Genomic DNA, 14960 nt, shown 5'->3' on the forward strand with positions numbered 1-14960 from the left:
TTGTAAAGTTAAAATGGCGTCGCCAGGTGGTTATATAGACAACACGGCAGCATTTCAAGACTTTAATTTAGATGACAACACAAATAAAATTAAGAATCCGTTTGTGACAATTTTTCATCTGTTTTTCAAGTTGTGCGCACTTGTAGGTAATAATTTTGAATTAGTGTTTGTAATTGTGTGTACATGTCTGTCTATTCTTACATATGACTCTGTAACTGCTCTCTATTCGGTTCTCTCTCTAGTATAAATACATAATTGCCTCCTACTCTTCCTTACTATCTCGATGTCTTGGTTACAAAAGTATAAAGTAGTACCTAGTAGGCATTTTTGGTGAAGCGAAAGATCTTGCTAACCGCCTAACTGATATGGTTTTCCTTTACAGCAAAGCTTCTGATAGGTTCAAAAACGTTTTTACTATTATTGGGCAGGCTATCTCCACTCTCTTAAGAGAAAATACCCTCCACCCAAACTTTCCCATAAGTATCCCTAGAGGCCTCTAGAAGGGTACCCGCTAGTATTAGTGTGTGTGTGTGTAGCCATTGTTTCATGTACCTAAGTAGTCATGGAAAAGGACGAGACACTTTTGTATAGCCACTAGGGCTTTCAAGCTCCACGCTCAAGTATAGTATTAGTAAAGTTATTGTACTCCAACTTTAAGTAAAGTTAACTTTACACTAAGTCTCGACAATGATCATTTTAAGAAAATTTGAAGGCAAAAAAAGATATATTTTCTAATCCTAAAAAAAGTACCTATTTATGTTTATTTCAGTGTACATCCTGTGTGGATTTTTTAGTGATAGCTTTATAAGTTCCTTTGTAACAATTACTCTTCTCCTTTCCCTGGACTTCTGGACGGTCAAGAACATCACTGGACGTATTATGGTTGGTCTCAGGTCAGTAAAAACTACCAGAGCCGAATTTCAGCCAATCACAGCGCGGCATTTCATAAAATGCTGTGCTCTCATAGGTGGAAAGTTGGCTCACCCCGATCTGGCTCACCACTAAAATGATTTAAAGATCCAGCTCAGGAGTCTACAGGGATTAGACAATGGCCGATAAATTGATGTACAACCCCTATGATGATAAACAAAATTAGCAATTCTGTTTATTATAATTAGTTGTTGAAACGTTTGATCATCAACTTAATAAACCAAACAATCAAAATTCACTGAAGTTCTCAAAGTTGTTATGCCAATTAATAAGAAAACGTCATTATAAAGCTTTGGGGACTAGTGTGATAAATAGCCCATTTACCCCTCGCTCTCTGTTAGCAACTACACAACAGGGCCGCGAAAGTGTCACCTTTTATAAAAATCTTTTAAAAAAAATAGAATATTGCATAATAGTTATTTCTCGCATCGTATTATAAACGGCTTTTCGCGGATATAGAATGTACAATTATAAAATTAAAACTAGTTTTAATCTTATGATTGTACATTTTTATATTCGTAGAAAACTGGATATAATACGATGCTAGACATAGTTTTTTCGTATGGATGAGAACCGGTTCATATCCACCGGATTCAAATGAATACGAGAAAAAGAATTACATTATTGAGAATTTCTTGGCTATTGCCTTAATTTGAAGCCGAACGTGCGAAAACCGCCATTTACCGCCGAAATTACATTTAATGTCAAAATTATTCTAAAATGTCTAAATGGGCATTTGGACTTTCTTGGATTTTAATCGAGTTTCTTCGTTTTATGAATAGCACCTAACTGTTAAAATATCTCCATGCCAAGTTTGAAATGGATAAGACAATTTGAACATGCCTAAATTAATGATAAGAGCTTTCCGTTACGGATGGACGGATCGAACCTAAATGTAGTAAAGCTTCACTATAACTTTTACATGATTTTGTAGATGGTGGAACTACATCAATGACGATGGTAAATCAGTTTGGGTATTTGAAGCCCGTAAACCTGATCAACATCATAATACGTCCACTACTGAAGTCAGGTAAATTGACAAATAGTTCAATGAGTGTTGTTAATCCTATGTATATTAACTAGTGGTTTCGCCCCCCCTAGCCTCAAGGGGCTACCAACCAAGAAAGGAGAAATTAAGGAAAGAAACTCCACATATATTTTTTTTGGGGGGGGGGGGGAAATTTTCTTTTTTTGTGTAAATGTGGCATGATATTTTTCTGTTGATTCGTCTGTATGTCAATTAAGATCTTGCAAAACTAAACTATCCAAAATTTATTCATAGTTTTTTATTTGTCATAGGGTTGTGTAAGGTTGGATGTCCCTACAGAAAGATTTGGCCCTAGGTAGAAATAAAAAAAGAAAAGATCTCAACACTTTCTTAAGCTTATAGAACAACCCATCTGAAAACTATCAAAATATTTTTTTTAAATAGGATGCTAGCAGTTAAATTAAATTTTTTTAATCTAGGATATTCTGGGCTGCGTTGGTGGCTGCACCCTTGATGTGGGTCTTGTTCTTGTTTGTGGCCATCTTCAGGTTCAACTTCTCCTGGCTGGTTCTAGTCTTTATTGGTAAGATAACAGGAATAATCATACCAAGTTTAAAAGGGGGGGGGGGCGCCTTAAAAACTTCGGGTACTTGATTGCTTTGTTCAAAATAGCAGTGTCCAAACTTTAAGCCAAATATGTGCACTCTTTTTTTTAAGTTTAAGCTTATTTGACAACTTTAGTACAAGTGTTCTTTTCTTTTTTTACATATTGACATTAAAGTTGTTTCTAACTTTTTATTATCAATCCTTTTTTTAGGTTTGACACTGAGCGGATCAAACTTACTTGGTTATCTAAGGTAAAATTTTTTTTTTTGTTTGTTCGTCCATATTTACGGGCCAATTAGAAATTAGAGATTTTCTAAGCGACTATGAAAGAAAGAGATCTGATTTTTTTATGCAGACATGTTGTAGGGATAGTGGACAATTTCTTGCCACGTCTCGCGGTCGTAGCGGTCATGCGTCATATTTGAAGGGTGACGCAAATTTCAGATCTCGTTTTTCGCTGATTTTTCTTCCTAAGATAAAAACGATGCTTGCAAGATTATTTAATTCGCTATAATATAAAGATAAATTTTTCTCAAATTGCGCAATCATGAAATTTGCGTCACCCCCCAAACCTGAAAGTGGGGAAGAGAATAAGGGAGGGGGTAGAACCGGTTATAATAATGTTTTGTTTTTTTGACATTAAATTAAACTCAACCTGTTGTAGGAATGTTCAGGGGAGGGTATGGGGTAAAGTCGTTTGGGGGGGGGGGGTTATCGTTATATTAGCCAGCTGGGAGAAAATTTTATTGGGGTATGCGAGAATTTCTCACAATGTCCACGTATTTTGAATCCATTTATAGAACTTATTTTCAGAAAATCATAACAAAACTTTACTTTATCAGATGTAAAATGGGAAAATCTGATGAAGGAGTTGGAAGTGTGTTTTCTGGTGTAGCTAATCAATACATGCAGGTAAGAAAAAATAATTTTACATCATAATCTCTAATTCATGCTTTTTTTTCTAAAATAGCAATTTTAAATACCACAAAGGGGGGGGGGGTGGTGGAGTTTGTTGTAACTACTAACATGACCTGCCAACAGTTTAATTTTTTTTGTGCTTTTCCCATCATTGGATGAGTCAATCATTACCCTTTACCGGGACCACTGATTTTTTTTTCACATTTCTTGTCGATTTAGGCGATTTGGAATTATTTTCATTACTCATACAAAATTTCAGATCGTGCCATTTAATCATTGATTCCGAGATGATTGCATTAACCCCCCCCCCCCTTCCCCCTTTATATTGATTTCGAAATATCTAAACTAACGCCCCGTCCTTGACCTTTTAGGGTGTTGATAGTTTAGGCATAAGCAGGGAGGGAGGGGACATTGGACTGTAGATTACACTGGTAACCAAAGTTTTATGACCACATTTTCTTATTCGTCGGCTTTAAATCATTAGTCGATTTTAATTGTTTAGTGCCCAAACTTTTTAACCAATAATGTTACTCTTCTTTTTCTTTTAGAAACAAATGATGTCCAACTTTATGGGAATGTTCAAGAGAGGTCCAGCCAATGCACAGGCTACAAATCTCACTGTTTAAGGGTCAATCAGACATACTTTATTTATTTAGCTCTATTATTATTTAAATATTGTACAGTAGAGAGTTTTAAAATTCCATTAAAGAGCCTCATTTTTTCGCATAATTCTGTAATGTTATGTGCAAGCTCCCAGTCAAATGCTCTTATTAGGTCAAATTGTTCTCATAATTAAGGACAGCTTGACCTAGAAAGAGCATTTGACTTGAAGCTTGCTCCTACCTTACGTAATTATGAAAAAAATTACGCTCTTGGTCATTTTTGGTTTGCTGTAGAAGCTGAATGATGTTTAATTTTTATTAGATTTTTAAAAGTAATTCTACTTAATACCTATAGCCAACTTAAAAAGGAGTAAAAAATTTAACAACTTAAAAACAATCAAGGAACAAACATCTCTAAAATGAATTGAGATATCATTAGATTTGATTCTTAGATTTGCATAGCTAGGCGTATCTAAGAGTTTTACACCTTTTTACTCATTATGGTGTAGATCATGGAGCTATTTTCAAGATTTTCTTTGTTTAATTCATGAAAAAAAAACGTTTGTAGACGCAGCAAGCAACGAAATACATATAATTTGAATCGTCCATGAATTTAAACACCCTTTTCTGTACAATGCATACTTATTTACATTATTAGGTTTATAATAATTCATTGTAATTAAAACAGCAAAAAAGCTATTTATAGTGTTAAGTTTTGTCTTTTTTGTGTTGTATCTATAAAAAAAATATATATGATTAGGTAGGTACCTAGCTTTTCATCTAAATTTAAAATTTTATTGTAACATAAAAAAATTTCAATAATTGTATTATTTGCTCATAGTGTTTTTGATTTCTATGTGTGTTGTGTTTGAATATATTTTATTTAGTTATTTATCACATTGTATTATAGCTGGTTTTCCGCTGATATAAAAATAAAAAATAAATGGATTAATACCAGCTTTGTTGGCCCCCCAGAAGCAGGGTTTCGGATCCGGATCCGCAAGGATCCGCATATTTTCGAGTCCAAGGATCCGGATCCGCAAAAAAATGCGGATCCGGATCTGGATCCTTGGACTCAAAAAAAATGCAGAAAAAAGGGAAAAATCTACCTAAATTTATATACAATCTCAGACATTCTCTTGATGAGAGCCAATCTTTAAGGTTTAGGGTCAGACTTGAAAATTAAAAGTATTTTTGACTTAAAGAATTAAAGAATAAATATTTTTGAAAGGTTTGGTGATTTTATTTTTATTGTCAAGGATCCGGAACCGGATCTGCACTGACCAAATTTTGAGGATCCGGATCCGCAAAAAATCAATGCGGATCCGAAACCCTGCCCAGAAGTCTTGGTCTAACAAAATTGGTATTATTTTTATTTTATTATTCGTGGAAAATTGTCTGTAATACAATAAGATTCCTGATTTTGATTCAGTATGGCTCATGACCGGCTTTAATCCACGGAAATGCATCAGGGTTGGAGCCATACTGGATAATAGTTTATGTTATTGTATTTATGTAAATGAAGTCACTCATGTGTTTCTGTGATAATTGTTTTAATCACTCGCAGCATTTAATTTTTTTCTGTTAAGATAAAGGTCATTAAAATCTTTTATTTATTTCATTTTCAACCCAATTTTGTCCTAAATCCTTTTAAAAATTTCAGGGAAAAGACAAGTTTTAGCCATTGAAGTTGACGTTAAATCAGTGGGAAGTTTTAATGGGAAGGAAGAAGGCACTGTTCTGAAAAATACACTGGTACCCAAAGTTTTTAAATAACATTATTTAATTTGTTAGCCTAAAAACGTTGGATACTTTTTTTAAAATTTTGATTGGGTGGTTCTTTTTAGAAGTTAACAAACTAAACAACCAACAATCTTAATTTACAGAATTGGTAATTCTGTTCATATATTTGGGGGTTTATATCAATTTATTGTTCATTGTCTTATCCCCCAAGATCCCTGAGGAATTTTAGACTTAAAATAAGAAGCATAATAAAAATTTTAATTTCTATTGTAATATTTGTATATGTATAATAATATAGTTATTTATTAATAATGTAATAATATTTAATCTTATTAGTTTTAAAAATATCCAAATTATATTATTGATACATCATTTTAATAGTTATTTATCACATCGTATTATAGACAGCTTTCTGCTGATACTAAGATAAAATATTATTAAATTAGAACCAGTTTTGTTAAGCCCGAAGGCACGGTCTAACAAAACTGGTAATAGTTTTAAGAGTTTTATTTTATTGTTCGTGGATAATTGTTTGTAATGCAATGTTATACATGATTTTTCTGTATGGCTGAGAACCGGTTCTTATCCAGCGGTTATTAATCGGTTTCGAAGCGATACTGGAAATATTATTACATTATTATGAAGAATATATTGTTATTTGTACCTGTATCTGCATATTTCAGAGGTCCTGATTAGTACCAGGAGAGGACCAGGTGTTGTCCTAGGTCCACCAGGTATAGTAATATTTTTTGCAAAAGCAAAGCTTTCCTTTATTTAGGTTTGGTCCGTTCAACGTTCGTAAAGGATAGCTTTTATCGTTAATTTAGGCAAGTTAGAATTGTCATAGTGATTTCAAACCTTGCAGTTTGGTACAATGAATTGAATAGCAAATCTACTTCTACTAATATTTTGTTGAAATTATCGATATAAATTATAAAATATGTCAGTTAAGACTTAAATCAGACTAGCTCCTAGCCAAAAAAAATCCTAAAATCTCCCCATTACATGTATCAGACAAAAACCTTACTTTTTATGAAAGGACTAAATTTAAAAAATGTTTTCTTCAGGTACTAAACAGTCACCAGAATGGTAGGAGGTCAGGCTGGGGGGCCTGGTCCCTCCACAAGCCCCACCCCAACACCCCCGGCTGCAGGGGGTGGGGTGGTGACGGCTCCTCCCCCACCCTCGTCAACAACACCCCTGCTTAATCTTCATTCTGTTTTGACTCTGCAACAAGGAAATTATTGACAAAACTTTTGATATCTTTAAATCCAAACAAAAATCTTCAGGGTTTGTGAGCTTTAAATATCAGGGGCTGCTATTCAGCCAATTAATTCCATTTGAAAGTGCCGAAAATTAAATATGTTTTGGAGTAAAGTTGGAGTAAAACTTGTGGAACTGAAAGGGAAGTGGGTAAGAAGATAAGGTGGTTGAGGGGAAATTTTCACCTAGAATTGTTTGTCCAAATCACATTACCTTTTCTCTAATAAGACACTTAGTAGAAACCAGAGAGGGAGGGGTTAATGGGCTGTTTATTACACTAGTCCCCAAAGTTTTATAATATTGTTTCTCGTATTCATTCGAATCCGGTGGATAGGAACCGGTTCTCATCCATACGAGAAAACCATGTCTAGCATCGTATTATATCCAGCTTTCTACGAATATAGAAATGTACAATCATAAGATTAAAACCAGTTTTTTTAGCCGGTGCCTCCGGCACCTCGGGGCTAAAAAAACTAGTTTTAATCTTATAATTGTACACTCTATATCCGCGGAAAGCCGTTTATAATACGATACGAGAAATAACTATTTCTTATTAATGATTTTGTGTATCATCTCAGCCGACTGCAAGCAAACAACTGAGTATTTGCAGACAGATCTTGAACAAAGGGGGGGGTTTTTAATGCAACCATCTCGTAATCAGTGAGCAAATGACACTTAGAATTCGAATTTCGATCTGAAATTTTGCATGGGTAACCCTTGATAGGTCTATTTTCCCTAAATCGAACAAAAAGTTGGAAAAGTAACGGCTGGCGGCTGCTGCTCAGCCGTTTAGCCGTTTTTGGCCTATTTTTAGGGCAAATTCATCATTATTTACGTAGGAATCAACTTTTTAAAACATAGTTTTGGTTTAATTCATATTAACTAATAGCAATAACCATTTTTTAAATTTCTAGTACCAGCTGCTAAACGGCTAGAACCGGCTGAAAACGGCTGGGAGCGGCCTAGAGTATGAAGAGTAGATAGGGCTTGTGACATGTCTAGGGGTAGGTTTTTATGGGTGCTGAGCTCAAAAATACTACTAAAAATAGTGACGGCCAATCTATATGGCAGCTGGGTAACAGCTGCAGCTCAGCTGCGAGCGGCCAAGAGTAGAATGAGTAGATAGGGCTTGTGACGTGTCTAGGGGTAGGTTTTTATGGGTGCTGAGCTCAAAAATGCTACCAAAAATAGTGGCGGCCCATCCATGTGGCAGCTGGGTAACGGCGGCAGCTCAGCTGGGAGAGGCCAAGATTAGAATGAGTACATAGAGCATGTGACTTGTCCAGGGTTAGGTTTTTATGGGTGCTGAGCTCAAAAATACTACAAAAAATAGTGATGGCCAATCCATGTGGCAGTTGAGTAATAGCTGCTGCTCAGCTGCGAGTGGCCAAGAGTAGATTGAGTAGATAGGGCTTGTGACGTGTCTAGGGTTAGGTTTCTATGGGTGCTGAGCTCAAAAATGGTACCAAAAATAGTGGCGGCCAATACATATGGCAGCTGGGTAACAGCTGCTGCTCAGCTGCGAGCGGTCAAGAGTAGAATGAGTAGATGGGGCTTATGACGTGTCTAGGGGTAGGTTTTTATGGGTGCTGAGCTCAAAAATGCAACCAAAAAAAGTGGCGGTCCATCCATATGGTAGCTGGGTAACGGCCGCAGCTCAGCTGTGAGAGGCCAAGAGTAAAATGAGTAGATAAGGCTTATGACGTGTCTAGGGGTAGGTTTTAATGGGTGCTGAGCTCAAAAATGGTACCAAAAATAGTGGCGGCCAATCTATATGGCATCTGAGCAACAGCTGCAGCTCAGATGGGAGCGGCCAAGAGTAAAATGAGTACATAGCGCTTTTGACGTGTCTTTGGGTAAGTTTTTATGGATACTGAGCTCAAAAATGCTCCCAAAAATAGTGGCGACCCATCCATATGGCAGCTGGGTAACGGCTGCAGCTCAGCTGGGAGAGGCTAAGAGTAGAATGAGTAGAGTGCTTGTGGGCTGTAGCTGTTACCCAGCTGCCATATGGATGAGCCGCCACTATTATTGGTAGTATTTTTGAGCTCAGCACTCATAAATACCTACCCCTGGACACGTCACAGGCCCTATGTACTCATTCTACTTTCGGCCGCTCCCAGCTGAGCTGCCGCCGTTACCCAGCTGCCACATGGATGGGTCACCACTAATTTTGGTAGCATTTTTGAGCTCAGCACTCATAAAAACCTACCCTAAGACACATCACAAGCCCTATCTACTCATTCTACTCTTGGCCGCTCCTAGCTGAGCTGTAGCTGTTACTCAGCTGCCATATATGGATTGGTCGCCACTTTTTTTAGTAGCTTATTTGAGCTCAACACCCATAAAAACCTACCCCGAGACACGTCACAAGCTCTATCTACTCATTATACTCTTGGTGGCGCGCAGCTGAGCTGCAGCTGTTACCCAGCTGCAATATGGATGGGTCGCCACTATTTTTGATACCATTTTTGAGCTCAGCACCCATGAAAACCTACCCCTAGACACATCACAAGCCTTATCTACTCATTCTACTCTTGGCCACTCGCAGCTGAGCTGCAGCTGTTACTCAGCTGCCATATGGATGGGTCGCCACTATTTTTGGTAGCATTTTTGAGCTCAGCACCCATGAAAACCTACCCTTAGATATGTCACATACCCTATGTACTCATTCTACTCTTGGCCTCTACCAGCTGAGCTTCGGCCGTTACCCAGCTGCCATATGGATGGGCTGCCACTATTTTTGGTACCATTTTTGAGCTCAGCACCCATAAAAACCTACCTCTAGACACGTCACAAGCCCTATCTAATCATTCTACTCTTAGCCGCGCGCAGCTGAGCAGCAGCTATTACTTAACTGCCATAGGGATTGGCCGAAACTACTTTTAGAAGCATTTTTGAGTTCAGCACCCATAAAAACCTAATCCTGGACACGTCACATGCCTCATGTACTCATTCTATTCTTGGCCTATCTCGTCTGAGCTGCGGCCGTTACCCAGCTGAGCTGCGTCCATTACCCAGCTGCCATGTGGATGGGCCTCCACTATTTTTGTTAGCATTTTTGAGCTCAGCACCCATAAAAACCTACCCCTAGACACGTCACAAGCCCTATCTACTCATTCTACTCTTGGCCGCTCGCAGCTGAGCTGCAGCTGTTACCCAGCTGCCATATGGATTGGCCGTCACTATTTTTAGTAGCATTTTTGAGCTCAGCACCCATAGAAACCTACCCCTAGACATGTCACAAGCCCTATCTACCCTTTATACTCTTGGCGGCTTCCAGCCGCTTTCAGCCGGTTCTAGCCGTTTAGCAGCTGGTACTAAAAATTTTTAAAAATGGTTATTGTTATCATTTAACATGAATTAAACCAAAAATATGTTTTAAAAAGTTGATTCCTACGTAATTAATGATGAATTTGCCCTAAAAATAGGCAAAAAACGGCTAAACGGCTGAGCTGCCAGCCGCCAGCCGTTTTTTTCCAACTTTTTGTTCGATTTAGGGAAAATAGACCTATCAAGGATTACTCATGCAAAATTTCAGATCGAAATTCGAATTCTAAGTGCCATTTGCTCACTGATTACGAGATGGTTGCATTAAAAACCCCCCCCTTATGCTTAATATTTTTGCTTTTCTCTTGTACCTAATATTTTTACTAGGTACCTACTCAATACAAAAATATATAATGTCAAAATCATTGAAATCAGATGCAATTGTTTCTTCCTGTTATTCCAACATTGACAACTGTTTTATTTCACTGCTATTAACTGATAAAAAGGTAATAATTTACATATTTTCCAGTATAGGTTCGAAACCGATTAATGTACGCTAGATTAGAACCTGTTCTCAGCCTACTAAAAAAATCATATATAGCATCGTATTGTACAATTTTCCACTAATATTGAAATAAAGATAATAAAATTAGTACCATTTTTGTTAGCCAGGGCTTTTGGACCCTCGGGGCTAACAAAGCTGATTTAATTTTGTTTATCATCGTTTGAGATGTATTGTACATTAATTTATCTCCCATTGTCTTATCCCTTTAGATCCCTGGGTGTTAAAGATACTGATTTAAAATACTATTTTGCATAAGGGGTAGTTGCACGAAATGCATCTGAACTTGAATTTAATGAACCGCAATTTTTTTTCTGGTCAATGGTTTAATCATAATCTAAAAAAAATATTTTAGTGATATCTAATTTTTTGTTATTTCTTGTAATTCAAAATAATATATGTTAGACGGTATTCTTGTAAATTATACTTGCAATCATTTGTATGAAAATGTGACTTTTCTCTTAACAAATTAAACATTTTTTGACGTTAAATAAAAACCGCCTGGTAAAAGTTAAATTTTCTCTTGATCATCTTCACGGATAACTTATGTTTATCAAATTCTGAAAAAAAATAAAGGGTCACTACTCCAAGTACCCAAACTCGTCAAATGCACTTCATGCAACTCTCTTCAGGACATTCTGGTGCTGAAACTTGAAAAATCCGCGAACCACACAGGATGGTCCCAAGTCAAATCCAAGCTCTTCCAACTGGAATGGTTTGAAAATGTATCAAACAAAGGTAAAAATATATTTTATTTCTCGGGGTATTAAAGTAAAAGAATAGAGGGGGCATGAACTATACGTATATGCAACTTTGCCCACAGAGCGGGACCCTGCATTTGACATAGCAGCAGTAGGGGTCATTTTTAACGTCTTTAGCGGTGTTTAGCCGAGATTAGAAACCCATTACCTCCCTGACGACGAGCGGATGCTCTACGTGTTAAGCCACGGACGTAGGTATTTGTTTTACCAATAAGATCTTGGGAAGATTCATATAAGTCTCTGGAGGGGTTTAGGCTGTTTTATTCTAAATTTCTGTTTTGGGGGTGGTTTTAAGCTATTTTTCTGTTTCAGGCTGTGTGCTAGGATTCTGTCCTGGCGGCAAGACTGCTCTAATCATAACTGACAGACTCAATATTTATACTTTTGATGCACTCAAGTTTTTACAACAAGACAACGACGACTTTTCAGGTCATTATGATATTAGTTTTCAGTATCGAAGCTACTCTATAATTCACTTCTATAATGTATGGGGGGAAATGTTATTTTCTCAGCTGTTTTTAAAGATATACTGATAAAAAACAACCCAAAAACTTATTAGTTATTCATGATTCTAATAAGTGGATTAAATAGGTAAATGATTTTTTAAAATTATTGAGGTAAAGTTTCCACTACCTATAGGTTTTAATTTTTTTTGTTAGCAGCAGCAACATTAACATTTTTACAAACACTAGAAAGTGTTTGCAATTCCCTTGCAGAATCAGATTAGGTTTTTAATGTGTTTTTAAGGTTTTATGATTTCTTTTAATCTTTGAACAAAAATTTTAACAAAAATCGTCGACTTTGATTTCAACGTTTTCAGCATTTTCTAATTTTCAATAACATATCTCAATGTTTTTAAAAATATTGAGAGAAAAAAATCTTCGAACTGAAAAAAATTGAGAAAAAAATCCTCTGATGAAAACATCCAATAATGTTAACGACATTCTTTCTAGTGCTCATGTAAAAATGTTTTTTTTTTTTAGATAATAAGGAAGATATTAAGAATTATGTTAAACAAGTTTTTATCGGCCCACAGGTAAAACTTTACTTTGAATAGGTAGTAATATACCATTTGCATTTAATCATTTGGATACAGGGATGTATATTTTCCAACTTAGTTTGATTTCTTTTCACAACTCATTTCTATTACTTTCTTCAATTGGTATATTTCCTTATTTTGAATTTCTTCAATCTCGACTCACCTGGTCATTACAAAAAAAACTGAAAGCATCAACCTATTTGAGAACTCCATAATACACGATTTAATACATTCAATTTACAAGTATGAGAAATAAGCGTTACCTAGACATGTACGCTTTGTAAGTCTCTTATTTGCATTTAGGCTTTGTAAGTCCTTGCAAGCAAAGGTTTAAATTTAATGTTAGTTCGACTTTTTCGAGGCCTTTGATATTCCAAGGGTGGTGTATCTGAGTATTTAAACCCCTCAAACCCTTATTAAAAGCTTGGACGTCCCTGAAAGTTAGCATTACTGATCAGCGTTATCATTACTTTCAGAAACCAGTTTTGGAGTCAGCGTGTCATATGGTGAGCTGGATTAACCACGAGGGAAACATTATGGTGGGCCTGGGTAACCCTGCGGGGGCATTCATTCTAGTCAATATCACCAAAGGATCTCTGGTAGGTGTTTTTTCAATAGCAAAGCTTCTCTATAATTCATTTTTTCCATCATTCAGTCTATAACGCTTAGGGGGAAATGTGACATTCTCGACTGTTATTGAAGGAAGACAGCTGTAATTTTCAGTGAAGATTTCTGTGATATTTGTGCATCTAGTCCACATTTTTGTCCGTTTGTCTGTCGGTCAAAAAGCATCAAGACATAAGCCACATTTTTTTACCGTTTAGTTTTTTGTAAAATTTCTCTTTCTTTTCTTTTTATGAAAACTGAACATCTGCCTTATAAAACTCTTGTCCGTTGTCATCCTTGTTTTTGTTCGAGTTGTTTTCTGAAAAAATAAATAGATAAACAGCATTAGGGTAGATCTTAAAACTTTATTGCAAAATTATTTTGTTGATATTTTAAAATTGTAGGTATATTATAATTGTGTTCTTTTATAATTGAAAATATAAAAACATTATTTTGTGTTCGAAGTTGAAAAGTAAATGAACTGTTTTTTAAAATTATTATTGCACCTAGTATTAGGCTTATTTGACATATTTTTCTTTTAAATGTTTTTTTTTTATGACGAGTGATGGTGCAATTTTTATTATTAATGTTGTTTCAATGCAACTTGTGACTGGCGCAACAAAGTGCGTATGAAGGTGCTTTGACTTTTGTGTCAGAACCTAAATTGGGACATTTCATTACTCTAGGTAAGGTAACTTTATTTCACTTTTCAATAAAATCTAAAATGCAGCCGTTTTTGAGAAAATTAGATTTGAAAATTTCAAGTTCAATTTTCACAAACTAGGAGTTACCGCATAATCATTACAAGAAAAGCAAAGATTATTTAATTATGAAAATTGAACTTGAAATTTTCAAATCTAATTTTCTCAAAAACTGCTGCATTTTAGATTTTATTGGAAAGTGAAATGAAGTTACCTAACCTAGGGTAATCAAAATGCACTATGTCCCAATTTAGGTTCTGACACAAAAGTCAAAGCACCTTCATACACACTGTGGCAACTTTAAGTTCAATGCAACTGTACCAAGAATAAGATGGTACAATTTTTATTAATTAAATTGGGAAAATGCATCTTGAGACTGGCGCAACTTTAGAGTCAATGCAACTGTACCAGGATAGTGCAATTTTTATTATTTAGGTTGGTAAGATGCAACTTGAGACTGGCGCAACTTTAGAGTCAATGCAACTGTATTGAGATGACGCAATTTTTATTATTTAGGTTGGTAAGATGCAACTTGAGACTGGCGCAACTTTAGAGTCAATGCAACTGTACCAAGACGATGCCAAAGACTGTCATTTTGTTATTTTTAAACACAGGTATTCTTTTAATGATAAGAAGAATATATAACTCTATATATCAACCGTTCATTTTATTTTTAGTGGGATAGTTATATGGGGTGCAATAAAAGTGTAGTGTTTAGTTTATTAAAGGAGTTTCAAATATTACTAGAAGGTATGGGATAGGATTTTACTTGAAGTGTACTTAAATTGTTTTAAGTATTATGAATAGTGATTCTTAAATTGTTTTTTTTTTTTGTAGAAAATATCATTCTTTGTTGTCTATGTAGTGTAAGGGAAACCTTTGTAGAGTTGTTCACCCTCTCTCAAAATATTAAGAAGAAACCTTCCTGTAATTAATAAGAATCTTCTTTGTAAGTAAGATTCATATCGGAC

At 35.7% G+C, this 14960-nt stretch overlaps 2 protein-coding genes across 4 annotated transcripts in view; both read left to right on the forward strand.

The window, feature by feature from the left end:
• Positions 1-12: 12 nt before the first annotated feature.
• On the forward strand, positions 13-6471 carry LOC145305197 (Golgi apparatus membrane protein TVP23 homolog B-like). The gene is made up of 7 exons (XM_080146759.1): positions 13-146; positions 770-893; positions 1865-1960; positions 2398-2501; positions 2736-2775; positions 3367-3436; positions 3991-6471. Exons 1-7 carry the CDS (start codon positions 14-16, stop codon positions 4066-4068), a joined length of 645 nt encoding a protein of 214 aa, XP_080002885.1. The 5' UTR covers position 13; the 3' UTR covers positions 4069-6471.
• Positions 6414-14960, forward strand: part of ca (RCC1 and BTB domain containing protein claret) — a 68979-nt gene continuing 60432 nt past the window's right edge. For all 3 annotated transcript variants that reach the window (XR_013874524.1, XM_080146737.1, XM_080146738.1), the window contains exons 1-8: positions 6414-6521; positions 6855-7022; positions 10754-10826; positions 11515-11620; positions 11956-12072; positions 12627-12679; positions 13159-13281; positions 14506-14603. Coding sequence is in view for 2 of the 3 variants with exons in the window: in XM_080146737.1 (XP_080002863.1) it covers positions 6874-7022; positions 10754-10826; positions 11515-11620; positions 11956-12072; positions 12627-12679; positions 13159-13281; positions 14506-14603 (719 nt within the window). In the remaining variant the exon portion in view is untranslated. The remainder of the gene's footprint in view (positions 6522-6854; positions 7023-10753; positions 10827-11514; positions 11621-11955; positions 12073-12626; positions 12680-13158; positions 13282-14505; positions 14604-14960) is intronic.

This window comes from Acartia tonsa, chromosome 14 (genome assembly GCF_053477335.1).
Source record: "Acartia tonsa isolate MP-2025a chromosome 14, ASM5347733v1, whole genome shotgun sequence".
NCBI classification, from domain to species: Eukaryota; Metazoa; Arthropoda; class Copepoda; order Calanoida; family Acartiidae; genus Acartia; species Acartia tonsa.